The sequence below is a fragment of the Terrapene carolina genome, unplaced genomic scaffold (genome assembly GCF_002925995.2).
Source record: "Terrapene carolina triunguis isolate 2854851 unplaced genomic scaffold, T_m_triunguis-2.0 Scaffold85, whole genome shotgun sequence".
In the NCBI taxonomy this organism is placed as follows: Eukaryota; Metazoa; Chordata; order Testudines; family Emydidae; genus Terrapene; species Terrapene triunguis.
The window spans coordinates 55167824-55182063 of record NW_020664436.1 but is presented as its reverse complement, the minus strand read 5'-3'; the positions used below and the strand labels follow the sequence as shown (position 1 = coordinate 55182063).

Below are 14240 nucleotides of genomic sequence, written 5' to 3'. Positions count from 1 at the left end.
TAAAAATGATTTGCCCATCTTAATCCAGGTCACAGGAACAAGTGTCCACTGCACAAAACACAATCACAGCCAGCATTAATTGGTGTTCTTGTGCAACCCCCTCACAGAAGCTAAGAACTGAATGGGTATACAGGGACCAATCCTGCAAGGCATTGAGCCAACTCAATTTCAGTGGGAGTTGAGGGTTCTCAGCATCTTACAGGAATGAACCCATTAGCTCCTCCCAGGCCAGAGGTAAAGCATATTAACTGAGCAGTGCGGACAAACTTGTATTGCAGCTGGTCATGTTGTACCTATTCTCTAGCTAACTGATGGATTTTGGTCTCCAGCATCTTTCAGTACTAAATATTGAAAGAGGAAAAAATTCCACGTTAAATGAAGCGAGTATATGTCATGATTAATATATGACATACCTGCTCAGTGCTTAATAAAAAGTACTGTCTGAATGATAGATTTACAACAGGTTATTTCCCAATATGGCCTTTAAGAACTTTATTACTTAGCAAAATTTTTAAGAGAACTTCTCATTAACAATAGTTTTAGGAGCTCCTCCCCTTCCCTCCCTTTCAGCAAGGGACTGCCTTAGGGCATTTATTTATGGCTTTATTCTTCTAATACTAAGAAAACAATTAAAAATGCATTTGATAAATTAAAAGGAAAAAATATTAAACAGATGGAGTTTGAATATTCAAATTTAGGAGTTCCAGAGGGACTGAACTTATTAAAATCCATAAAAATTAGTTTGATGCTATGGTTACAAAGCTGGAAACAGAGGTCTGGAAACACAATGCTTCAGAAATATAGAAGGGGAATAATTAGCATAATTTCTGGATCTGGCAGGCTAGAGAGGAGGAGAGGAGACAATTTAAGACCATACAGCAAAATTACTAGAAACACCACCTGAAATGAATAAAGTATGTCAGAATTATTAAAAAATTTATACACACTAATCTTCCAAAAAGGGACCAGAGACATTGGGCAATATCAGGCAAATATAGAAAATTAAATGGATCCAATTAAAACTGTTTGGAGGCTGATCTTGGTAGACAAGAAATTAGCTCTGCTACATTCTCTGATCATTTAGGACTAGATTCTGATGCCTTTACTCTCATCTAGAAGTACCTTACTAGTAGCCCCACTGACTTGACTATTCAATGAGATTAAGAGTTTCAGAATCTGGTGCTTAAAAGTACAAGGCACCTGGGCATCAAAGTTAGCCTTTATACTGTAATTCAAACAAGATCTTTCCTGGGGCTTACTGCAGCTTCAACTCACCCCCCTGTCTCCCCCAGCTTGCCCAAACAGGGAGGCTACCTCCTGTTCTATGTGAGGCACTTCTCAGGAGTGAAGCCTTGGCTCCACCCAGCTCAAAATATTCCCCACCCTCCTACCTTAAATAAGAGGAGCAGATTCTTCTCTGGTTGACATTTCAGACAGTCTTGCAGCCCAAAATGTATCTCTCACTTACATGCCCCCCAAACATTGCCCCTCCCACAACAGCAGAAGAGGTATAGGTGGGGGCCTCTAGTGCACAAGGGCTTGATCCTGCAATATGCTGAGTGCCCCCAACTCTCAATAAGTTTAAGATGCTTGGCAGGATCAGGCCCTACCTGGGTAGTTAAATGTTTTTTTTCAGGAAGCCATAGATTTGCTTGGACCAGCTCCCCAGCTACCCCCAATTTGAGGCCGGCTCCTAATCCTTTCCTTTTTCATCCTCCATCAGGATGACTGCTCATGCTCCAGTGGCTGCTGTCCCTCAGCTCCCTTCCTTTCCCACCTGTGACTTTCTCTCTCTTTCTGCCCTTTGTTGCACTGCCTGTCCCAGAGGCTGTGCGGATGCGTGTGCACTTTTTCTCTCTTTTCTTCCCATTTTTTAAAAATACAACTTTTAAAAAGGCATTTTAAAAAGTGCAAGCTACTAAAAAAAGAGCCTCACTTTATAAGGCCAATGTTAATACTCTTCAAATAAATCACCTGGAAAGGAATAAAAAACCTAAATACATATCTGTTAATTCATTACAATAATTGGTCAATCAATCAAAGAGACAGCTATTGTGCTGCCATTAGAGCGCATGGGATTCAAGCATAGAGTAGATCATCTATCCAAAAATATTCAGTATCCAAATGAATACTATACACTTGGCCAGTTAATTAAGAAATCAGGAAAATATGAATTTTTTGACACACAAAATCATTCGATTCACCGATAGTAAGTGATTAGCTAGTTTTGAGAGTTACAAAAAATCTTCAAGCCTTTTCATAATCTACAAAAATGCATATCTTGGTTTTATAGGTAATGTACAGTTTTCTTAGATTTTATTTTTAAAAAATAACAATTTGTCTTCCTGTCTGTACACATCCATCTTTGAGAGATTTTAATCTTTTATAATCTATTGACTGGTTTCCCTCAAGCCACATCCAGGAAAGTTAATACCCATCAGTCCTGAGAAAAGCAAATATGCTTTCTCTTTTTAAAAAAGTCTTTGGAATTCTGTAATAGTCACTGAGAAAATTAAAAGTAGTTAACAAAGTTCTTCAAATCCTCTTGTCTTACTATACTGTTCTGTATAGCAGCTCAAACAGAGGGGTCCCAACCTGTTCCAAGCCAGTATGTGCCACTGTAATACAAACAATAATAATAATAATTAATAATTGTTTCAGGTCAATGTGAGACAGACACAACTGTCACTTGCGAAGTAACTCCCTGCTCTCCATGTGTCAGTATATAATGCCTGCATCTGTAACTTTCACTCTATGCATCTGAAGAAGTGAGGTTTTTACCCACGAAAGCTTATGCCCAAATAAATCTGTTAGTCTTTAAGGTGCCACCAGACTCCTTGTTGTTTTTGTAGACACAACTGCGACACTCTTTGCATAGATAATAGAGTCAAATTGCTCACACAGTAATTCTTCTAATAGTTTGGTAAAGTGGACAATACATTGAAACTATTTAATTTGATGTTGAACCTTAGGTATGGCAGTATGAGATTTTTCAGTCTGTGCCACCAATGTCTCAAGTCCAGGGCCGGCTCCGGGCACCAGACGAGAAAGCACGTGCCTGGGGCGGCACATTGTAAAGGGCGGCATTCCGGCCAATCTTGGGGAGGCACATTCCGGCCGCCCTGCCGTGGTTCTTTTTTTGTTTGTTTGCTTTGGCAGCCCAGTCCACAGCTCCGGAGCCCCCGACCGGCTCCCCGCACTCCGCCAGTCCCAGCCCAGCCCTGCAGGGACACAGACCTCGGCCCAGGGGGGGCAGGAACTAGTGATCCCCGCCGTTCACCATGCCGCCGGGCTCCCCGGGACACGCCACTCCCCGCCGCCTGCACAGGCCTCTGCCTCCTGCACCGCTCTGAGCCCAGCTAAGAGGAACCCCAAGGCCAGAGGGGGGAGCCCCTCTTGCCCAGCTGCGAGCAGGCTGCAGTGCCTGGCTGCCCACAGGCAGAGGGAGTGGGTGGGTGCCGCCCTTCACCCCCCTGCGAGCCGCCTTGACCACCTTCCACATCCTCCCTGCGGCTGCCGTTTTTTGTGGGTTTTTTTGTTTTTTGTTTTGCTTGGTGCGGCAAAAAAAGCTAGAGCCGGCCCTGCTCAAGTCTCTCCAATAATTTAACTCACACTGGGAGCTCTTTTGACCCTTAGTCAGCCTATAATCAGGGGACCAGAAAGGTGACTTTGATCTAGTCTGGTAGACGCCACAGGCATCTGTTTGGATAAGTATTCAAACTACTAATGTGTTTAATTTCACTAAACTTCTACACTTTTGAAGGTCACAGTTAGAGTTTATACCCCATCCCCTTTTCTACAAATTATTCTCCGTCTTCTGCTATCAGTTCAATCAGTTATTCTGATTCAGCGAGTGCATTGGAGCCAAGAAATTCCCACCTTTCTGTTCCTCAGCTCCAAAGAGCTCCATAACAATGGGAATAAGTGATTAAAAATGTCCCCCCCAAATAGGTGTTTTCAGACTTAACTAGCATTTTCTTTCCCAAACTCTACTCTGGACTTTTTGAAATAAAGATTTCTAAATAACCTCAGTTGGAGCCTCTCTCTGGAGAGTCTGAAAAATCATTTTTATGTAGCATGTTGTTCCAGCAAAAATAGCATTGTTATGCAAAACAGTTTGTGAAGAATATCGACTTATCTGTGAAGGATAATGTCAGTTTCATCCTTCATGTACTGATTATCACATTACTGTTCCTCTGATTTGTACTAGTTTTTCAGTTTAAACAAATTTTGATATATGCTTTTATCTACAAACAAGTTTTCCCCCAAAAAATCAATCTGCATATTTCATTATAACTTTTTCTTGATGTAGCCTCCTAATATTGATCATGATGCCGCTAATATGGTTTCATGCCCTTTCTCTGGACATTGTATCAGCAGTTGTTGCCTTACTTTGAGAAAGTCCCGCAAGAATTGGGAAATAGGCATGCTAATGGTGATAGTACACTACCCTGATTGTATTGTTTTGTCACACAAAATGGATGAACCATTGGCCCAGGGCAAACACCTGAAGAAGAACTTGTGAGGTTACCATAGAAAAGTTTAATGTAGCCTATCTTTAAAGCACAGGTCTGGTAGTTTGGCTTCTTGGGTCCTCTGTCCGATTTGCCATTGACTCACTGGGTGGCCTTGGGTAAATCACTTAGCCTCTGTCTGCCTTATTTTGTATACATAGCTTACAGGAGCATTGTGTACATAAAAGTGCTTTGAGAGCCTTAATAAAATCCCTCTATAAGCACCACATATCACCATACAGTAGTCTAAGGAAATCAAGCACTTAGATACAAAGGAATTAGGTGCCTTTAAAATACAGAAGATAGCATTAGTAAACCCTGGAACTGAGTGTTACATATGTTCATTGCAGTAACTTAGTAAATTAATTAAATATATGTATATTGATGACAAATGGGTTGTTCATGGTCTGTTTTATTACGGTACATACCAAATGACTGTGTAAATGTAACCTGTGCCTGCTTGGTGCGGCACTCTGTCCCTGTCTAATGGCACCTAGACCAGCTACAGATTGATGAGTCTGCTGCAGGCTTGGCTAAGAGCCAGATGGCTTTTAGCTCATGCAATAGAGGCTCATACACTAAGCTTCAGAGGTCCCGAGTTTGAACCTGCTTGCTGATGACCAGGGTCTGTCTGTGTTACATAAACACAGCATAGTGAAAACAACGAGTTAAAGCTCTTTTGTATGTGTACTCTCTGCAGAAAATGGGGATAACTTGAATAGTATGCAAAACAGGTTGAAAAATGCTGATGAAAAGAATTCTGATCTCCTGAGAGCTTTGAATGACACCTTTGGAAAGCTGGCAGCCATTCCTAATGGTAAGTACAAAAAGTGCTGAAGCACTGGGCTCAGCTGTGCTTCACTGTGTCATCTTGCGTCTTTTAAAAAAATGTGTATCGGTGTTATTCTTTGTCTACATACACTCCATCCATTGGCTGCTATTTCAGCCACAGTGCCTCTTTCACAATGAATGTACGCTGTGTGTGAGAGGGAAACTGAACTGAACACAAATGCCTGGTGTTCATTTGCATTCTGAACTTTTAGGGGCTGCCATGTTTTTGTCATTCTCAAATGGCCCACTTCTGGAAGGGAGTGATGGCGTACCGTTAGCCATTCAGTCTTTTCCAGAAGCTGTGAGTCCTTCCTGATAGTACCTCTTTTCAGAACAGTGCTTCCCAGAATGGTAAGAACAAAGATGATGGCATCAACAAACAGTTCAAGGAGACCTGGGATAAATAACAATCTCAAATTGCCCAAAGGACTCCAGAGAGTCTGTATCTAGAGAGACCCAAATGAGCGAGTCATTTTGGTCCATCTATTCTTTAGAATACTGCTCAGTCAACAGTGAATCATGGTAGTTTCTGTAAATAGTATATCGTTTCCCCAGCACTGTCATTTGTGAATTAAATAAATGATTGTGTGTTCCACACTAATGGCCCTGCACTCTTTATATATAAAAATTGATATGTGCAGAAATATACCCACGCTAATGAACTATTGCTCTAGGACTTGTCTACATGGGAAAATAGCTCAGAATAGCTATTGTGGAATAAGTATTCTGCACTAGGTCCCCATATAGACACTTATTCCACTTGAAGAGTTCATGGATTAAGCTAAACTGTACAAGGGCATTTTTAGTGCAGAATAAGAATGTCCACAGAGAGCTAGTGTGGAATTGCATTGCACTTTTAATTCACACCTTAACTTATTTCACAATCACTTCCCAATGTAGACAAGCTCTTAATGAATGATTGCTCTAGTAATTATTATTAAAATAGTGTAAGAGTGTCATGCTCAGCATCTCAGTGGCTCACAACTTTGTCCTTGCTCTGCCCTGTTTCCTTTTTTCCTTCGACATCCCATTTCACATCCTACACTGTACCTTGTTGCCCTCTTTTTTTTTTCTCACACTGGGGCCTCCATGACTTCTTGCATGTTGACCCTGTCCCTGTAACTGCCTTTCTGCTCCAGCGTGCCATCTGTCCTCACTTTCCTTCCTTAAAATTCATCTCCTTCATTAACTGTCCACCACTGAGTTCTGCTGCTATGTCACCTGCTCCTACTGTCATGCTTGACCTTCTTCTCCCAATCTGAACAAGGAAGAAAAATAATATTAAATAATAGGAAGAGTAAAACACAACATTGATAAAAATCAGAACTAAACTCAACAACTTCAGAAACAAAACTGTGTGATCCTTATTTGTTGTATCTGTCCTCCATTCCCCACATCTCCTCAGATCGTTGTCTTCTGTCATTACTTGCTGTGCTGTGTCTTATTTAGACTATAAGTTCCTCAGGACCGGGACAGGCTGTCTTCTATTATCATAAAGTGCTATGCAACTTATTGTACTTTATAACTAAGAGCAAAGAGTCTTTCATACTCATTAATATGCAAGAGCTCCATATATTTGATACCTTTTGTGATGCTAGTAAGGGACAGAGAAATACATTATACCTTCATTATAGTGGACACTTATAAACTGAATGTTTGTTTATAGAAAACAAAAAAGCTCTATCATCTATTTCAGAATGTAGTTTGCTATGCCTGTTCTCTCTAAAGAACTGCTTATTGTTGTTATGAACTGAAAAAATGCCCTGGAAATTTGCACCAAAGAAAAGTTATAATCTATCCCAGGGGTCGGCAACGTTCAGCACGGGTAAGCACCCTGGCAGGCCGGGCCAGTTTTATTTACCTGCTGACGCGGCAGATTCGGCCGATGGCGGCCCCCACTGGCTTTGCCGTCCCGGGCCAATGTGGGCGGCGAGAAGCCGCGGCCAGCACATCGCTCGCCCGCGCCGCTTCTCACCGACCCCATTGGCCCGGGACGGCGAACCGCGGCCAGTGGGGGCCGCCATCGGCCGAATCTGCCACGTCAGCAGGTAAATAAAACTGGCCCGGCCCGCCAGGGTGCTTACCCGTGCCGAACGTTGCCGACCCCTGATCTATCCATTTTGAGGTATTCTCGAAGTACGGACTGCACACAAAGCTCCGTGCAAAATTTTTCACCAATTCATTTCACGCATTTTTGCATCTTCCAGATTTCACGTAACTGGGGATATTCTATTTTATTCACCCAGATCCTTGAAATCTTTCATTCATGAGATTTTGTGCTATGTCATGTGCACTTTAGTTAATTTTGTGACGCTACTGCAACAGCTACTGGTGTGCCTGTGTGCAGATAGATGTCTCAATCAAGCAGAATGGACCTCAGAAGGCCGTCGCCCTTAGGACTCGGAATACTAAATGTGAAGAAAGCATAAGAAATATGAAGTATGCAATCAATGGCAATGTAGATTAGAGTTAGAGCGTGCTTGCTCCTGGGACAAGGACACACACGCATGAATGGCGTGCTTTGTAAATATGATTCAAACAAAGACTAAAATCTGTAGCAAATAAATGTCAAAGATAGGAAAATGTAGTAAATTGGTTATCAAACAGGGGAATTAACAAGGAAAAGCAAACAGCTCTAGTCATATCCCTGGCTCATCAAAGATTCAACAAAACAGAATGGCCTGAACTAATACTTCAGGCTTGACACACACAAAAAGTAGCTCAGCAGGAATCAAAGTAAGAGGGCAGTTCACTTTAGGACAAGGACCCACATGCTTAGGAATGGGTGTATTTTATAAGTGTGCTGAAAAGTAAGTACAAGGTATGCAGTGAATAAATGTCAAATTAAAGCAACACAGTGGCCTGAATTTACATTATTCTAAGGTGGCTATCACACAAGGAAGGTCAGAAGGAATACATTCAGACACCTTGGGGAAAAATAGGGAAAGAAATAATCAGATCCCACTCTTTTGCTTGTAAAATATTATTAATAATACTAGTGTTAAAGGGTTCAATTGTATTTCCAAAGCAAAGCTGGCTTTTCAGAACCAGCTCACCCAGAGAGTGCTCTGGGCGGTATCCTTCCTCAAGAAGCAGAATTCCTCCCAGATTGCAGCCTAAGTGACTTGCCTGAGGTCAAACAGGAAGTCTGTGGTGGAACAGGAGATTGAACTTTGATCTCCTGAGCCTCAGTTTAGTGCCTTAGCCACTGAGCTCTCCCCTTTCCTAATCAACAATATCTAATAGCTTCCACAGCATTTTCACACCTAGCACTGAAAATCATCTCGCTCAAAACTTTGTTGCAAAAGGAAAAAATGCTCAATTTCACAGAAGTTCAGATAATTTGTCAGGAGCCACATTTTGATGAAAAATATTATTACCACAAATATTTCACTCAGCTGTACTTCAAAGTAACCATAAACTATAGAGCAGCAGCTGAGTTATGTGGATCATGTAGATTAATATTCAGTACTGTCTTCACCGACACATCAAAGTGCTCCCTCATACCAAGGGTTCTGAAGATCATCACTTTCATTCTCAAGGTTAATCAGATATTCCTAGCACAGGGAAAGGTTCCATAGAAAAAATAATCTGGCTAAGAAGATATTTCATTCTCTACATTTAAACAAGGCTGGGTATTCTGGTTTTTTGTTTTTGTTTTTAAAGATGCAACTGTCAGGTCAAGAAAGATAGAGGGTCTGATTCTGCCATCTGTATTCACGACTGCTCTGACATTTTGAACCTTTCTTGCCCACAGATACAGCTGCAAAAGTGCAAGCAGCTAAAGATAAAGCTGGACAAGCTAACACCACTGCAAATGATGTACTGGCTAGGATTAAAGACCTTAACCAGAACCTCCTTGGCTTAAAGAACAACTACAGCAAATGTGCAGATGATGTGGCCAAAACAAATGCTGTTGTGAAAGATTCCACCAAGAATAGTAAGATATTTATTTTGTTTGTATGCTTTTCCCTTCATCCCCTCAAAAGAAAGATCTTTCCCTGCTGCCATGATGTGATTTATAGTGCATCAGTATAGTTTTTGTTACAATTCAGTACATGATCTTACTAGAGTACACTGCTGTAATAGGAATCTTTTTGTATAGCCTCCATATTATTATACAGGCCTTAAAGATGGAAAAGCCTTTGAATCTAAAGGATTGCTGCTGGTAACAGTCTAGCATCAGCAGAATGAACACATAGTGGATATATTTGCTCCAAAAACTATTCCTTAAATGGATGGAGGCGGGAGAAGAATCGAAGAAGCTATCATTGATTGGAGATTCCACCTCTAGATTCATCAAAGCTTCCCTGCCCACCCCTGTGCTAGGTTAATCAGCTAATGAGTTCTGTTAGGGATACACTTAATGACACCTTTTGTATTGATCATTGTCTTCTTTATAGAGCATAAAGGCAGTTCTGAGGCACACTAATTAAAAGCAACTTCCAGTGAGGTTGTTTGCATGTATTTTAGCATTGAAGTGACTCCTGCTATCATATAGTGATGATTGTGTTAGAATTTTCACTGGAAGACCCTTTGTGTTTAGTGGGAAAAGTTCAACAATTTAAATTGCAGCATGCTGTATAGTTCAATAAATCCTAGATATAATATCATTTGTTGTGTTCAGGAATATGTTGTCTCAGAAACAAAAAGACAAAAGGATCTGTCACTTGAAGTTGGAAGCCTAAATTAGGTCACGTGGATGAGTGATCAGATTGGCAGTTAGGCACCCGTTTATCCTGTTTAAATCTGCCCAAGTTTGATAACTAAGTTCTAGTTGTGTATTTCTGGCTGTGGGTAATGAGTTTCTCCAAACAAATTCTTTCCTGTAAGTTACTTGGCTTTTGTGTTTTGCACTTTTAAAAAATATTATCTTGCAATATTTTCTTTTGTTTCTCTCTTGTCTCTATACCTTACCCACAGAAATCAGTATGTGTGTATGTGTGTTTATATAGGCATTGTCAAGGCAATGAGGCATCAGATATATACTATATATAATGCATGAGTGAGTGTGTGTGTGTGTGTATATATATATTTTTCAGTATCTGCTGCCTCATTACCTACCGCAAAAGCTTTTACATAGTGTCACATTTTGGTGCTGCATTAGAACATTTACTTTTTTAAATGCTGCAACAATGGAACTAAAGATTTAAATTATTCTCGCAGGATGTACCATAAGCAATATGCCTTATCTCAAAGTGAGGAGAAAGAGATTAACATAGGAGCTCTTGTTTTTTCTCAAGAACCTGGTGTCTTGTGCCTAGTAAGGGGTAAACCTTACATATCTTTATTGTTCAGTTTGGATAAACATCCAAAATTTGGATATCTGTTTGGACCTTATCCAAACTTTTTGAGGCTGCCTTCCTATTACTGGTTTGCCCTCCTACTATATCAGCCGCACAGACTCTCCTTCCTGGACACCAGCTGCCATGCAAGTCAGATGTTTTACTCTACAGATCTTCTAGAGGTTGAGGGAGATTGAGAAAGCTGTGGGACTATTGGATGGCTGTATGTGGGAGGGAATTTCAGTTGTTCTAGAACTCAAGGAAAGGGGGAGAGGAGATGAGATCCTTATGTGAACTAATGGAGTTGATCTGAGAGATGGGAAAATATATGCAGTGGCTAATATTCTGTATAATATTTTAATCACAATTATTATTGCACATCGGATAATCTGAAACTTGTGATCAGGATAAAATTTTTCCTAGTTGTGACCGTATAACCAAGTTAAAAATTAATTCTCTAAATTTTGTGCAAATAACTAATAAATTGCTCTTTTAATCCAACATGTTTCATTAAAGCAGGAGTAAAGAAGAAAGGTAAACTCTGAACTTGGAGCTGTATTGTACCACAGTATTTTCTACCAGTACCAATCTCAGATATAACTACTGATCCGTACCGCTACCATTTTCTCACATTGCAATTTTAAAATCAGTCTAAAAACATTCCTAAAATTATTATCCCCACGGTTGTCTCAGGAAGCTGAATTTTCAGTAAGAATTTTCTTGGATTTTGCTATTGGTGTTTGTGTCCACTCTATCAGACTCTCCCTTCTAAATTTCTGCTTTTTTTTTCATATGAAGTTGCTGATGCAGATGCCACTGTTAAAATCCTAGAAAAGGAAGCAGATCGGCTACTGGATAAACTCAAACCAGTCAAAGAACTTCAGGATAATTTGGGGAAAAACATCTCTCAGATAAAAGAACTGATAAACCAAGCCCGGAAACAGGCCAATTCTGTAAGCACTTCTTTTTCAGTAACGCTGTGTTGTGGGTAGTTTGTATCCTTTCATGCAGCAAAAGAAGCCATCCCAGTCCAAAATACCTATGGTAAAGAGTGTAGTATAAATATCTAGGCAGACAGAACCTGATGTCTGGTTTTTCCCTGTGGTTTGCTCCCCATTTACAACACAGCCCTGTTGAATGAGGAATACCTATAGGAATGTTAGTACTATGGGACAATTGGGGGAGGGGTAACTTGGATAAGGGTACAGGGAGAGGGCACGGAAGAGAAAATACCTCCGTATTTCGATAGTTGTGCACAAATTAATACTGAAACAATACCAAAATGATGTTTTCTGCCTCAGCATGGGTATAGGTATTAAAAACCTAATTTTGTAGGAGTTCCATTACTTATGAAACACATGGGTTTGGTAGCAGCAGATTTGGCTGCTTTTTGGCCCCTAGTTGGACCATCTCAAGCTAACTGAAAATGTAGAGTGCACTTGCTTTCCTATTTTCTTGATATTTACTTCTCCTGGTAACAATTGAATAGGCCCTTGGTTGGGTTAATATTTCCTTACCTGGTTACTGAGTCCAAAGTCTGTATCTCCAATGTAATTATATTTTTAAACTCAGGGATCAATTAGTGATAATAAACTTATTTGGCTTCTGACCTGCAATAATCAAGAAAACTTAAAGAAAATCCTAAGAGATGAACATTCAGTTAAGCTCCTGTATAATTCAAACAAAACCAACATACTGGAGCACAAATGGCTGAAAGGAACGTATGCACAATAATGGAGCCGTGGCATGTCTGCTCCATCTGATAAAGTGCATTTCGTATTCTCATAGAAATATAGGTAAGACAGAAGGGCAGGTTCTTCATCATCATCATCCTTTTTCCCTATATAACACATTTCATCCAAAGACTTCAACGTACTTGGCCTCTCAGCATTTCTGTACACTATTGTTATCCTTATTCTATGGATGGGAAAGCTAACATGGAGAGAATTTAAATGACTTGCCCAAATTCACATAGCACTATGTCTGAAGGGCCAGAAATGCGTCTGGATCTCTAGATTGTCTTTGCTAACTAGTAAACCATGTTCTTTTATTGTCCTTGATCTTTTATCCTTTCAATGTTTTTTTTTTCAGATTCATAAAAAGCTCTCATAAAACATATAAATGGTTGCAAGCATGTAGGCTCCTAAATCTTTGTGAATGTAGCATGATACATTTCAGAATAGTTAAATTTTATAAATTAGTATTTTAAAACTTTGTCTGGAGGCTGCAATAGGACCCCATTATAAGTGTACACTCCTGAGACAAATATAGAATACAAATATCAGTTGATTAAAACTAAATGATCCATGAACGCAACAAAACTTTTAGTGCCCCCCAAAACATATCTCTCACATGACACATTCAGACCCTACCCAGTCCTCTCTGCTGCCCTCAGTGAGGTACTGGGTTCCCTCAGTTCACCAAACCTGAATTCTAAGTAGGCCCTGATCCAAAAAGTAACTTCAGAACCTACATAACTTTAAGCACATAAGTAGTAACAATGACCTCAGTGGGACGACTCACATGCTTAAATTTATGCAGGAACTGCAGTGATTTTCAGCATCAGGGCTTTAATTCATTTCTGTATCCAGAGAGCTTGGAGAAAGCAAATAACAATGTTTGCTTGCTTGCTTTTGGTACCAAGAATCCAGAAGCCATTAAATGGTCCATGTAATTACTGTGGAATATCTTCTTTAGTGTGTACGCCATTCACCTTAATACCCACTGAGTTGATCATGGTTATTAATATTACAGTCAATGTCAAAGGAACTTATAGTCATCACTAATAGATTATGATATTTAAGACTTAACAAGGATCCATTAAAATGGAACTAGCAACATCTGACAGGAAAAGGAATCTAATCTTAATATAAAACAAGGAAACCTGGAATATATAGTGGTGAAGAATGTCTCAGTTGGAGGCTACTACAGAACCATGCAGTTATGAAACCAATTATTGATAGAAAGTGCTTTGAGATCAACTGATGAAAAGTGCTATATAAGAGCTAGGTATTATTACTATTTATTATTATTTATTATTTATTTATTAAATAGAGCAGCCATACAAGTCAAGATGGTGTCTCTATTATTCTTTTATCTAGCCAACTTTTGAATATCTCCACCACCTGAACTACCGCAGCTTCCCCATTATCTACTGTAGTAATTCTTAACGTAAAATAAATTTTCCTCCTGATGTCATGTCTGAATGCCAGGTTAAGCTACCACTACCCTTGATCACAATCCATCCTCCTAAACAAGGAAATCACATTTCAGTGTTCCAGATACTGACTGGCAAGCACCAATGCCTACTCCTCAATAATACATGTGACACAGAAATGAAACAAAAGCACAATCCGATTGCAGTTATTCTGAAGCCCCATAAGTTTTCTCTGGAATAATGAGCTGTAACTCGGGTTCTCTCTGCTGTGTTTTCTTTGAAGATCAAAGTCTCTGTGGCTTCTGGAGGTGACTGCATTCGCACGTACAGACCGGAAATAAAGAAAGGAAGCTACAACACTGTCATTGTCAATGTGAAGACAGCAGTAGCCGACAACCTTCTTTTTTATCTTGGAAGTGCCAAATTTGTAAGTGTGGTTTCAGTTTTCCCTTG

The 14240-nt window shown here is 40.0% G+C and overlaps 1 protein-coding gene across 1 annotated transcript in view; it reads left to right on the top strand.

The window, feature by feature from the left end:
- LAMA2 (laminin subunit alpha 2) overlaps positions 1–14240 on the top strand; it is a 337406-nt gene that overhangs the window by 266827 nt on the left and 56339 nt on the right. Inside the window, exons 44-47 of the mRNA XM_029911052.1 lie at positions 5215–5331; positions 9103–9285; positions 11429–11583; positions 14071–14214. Coding sequence (XP_029766912.1) covers positions 5215–5331; positions 9103–9285; positions 11429–11583; positions 14071–14214 — 599 coding nt within the window. The remainder of the gene's footprint in view (positions 1–5214; positions 5332–9102; positions 9286–11428; positions 11584–14070; positions 14215–14240) is intronic.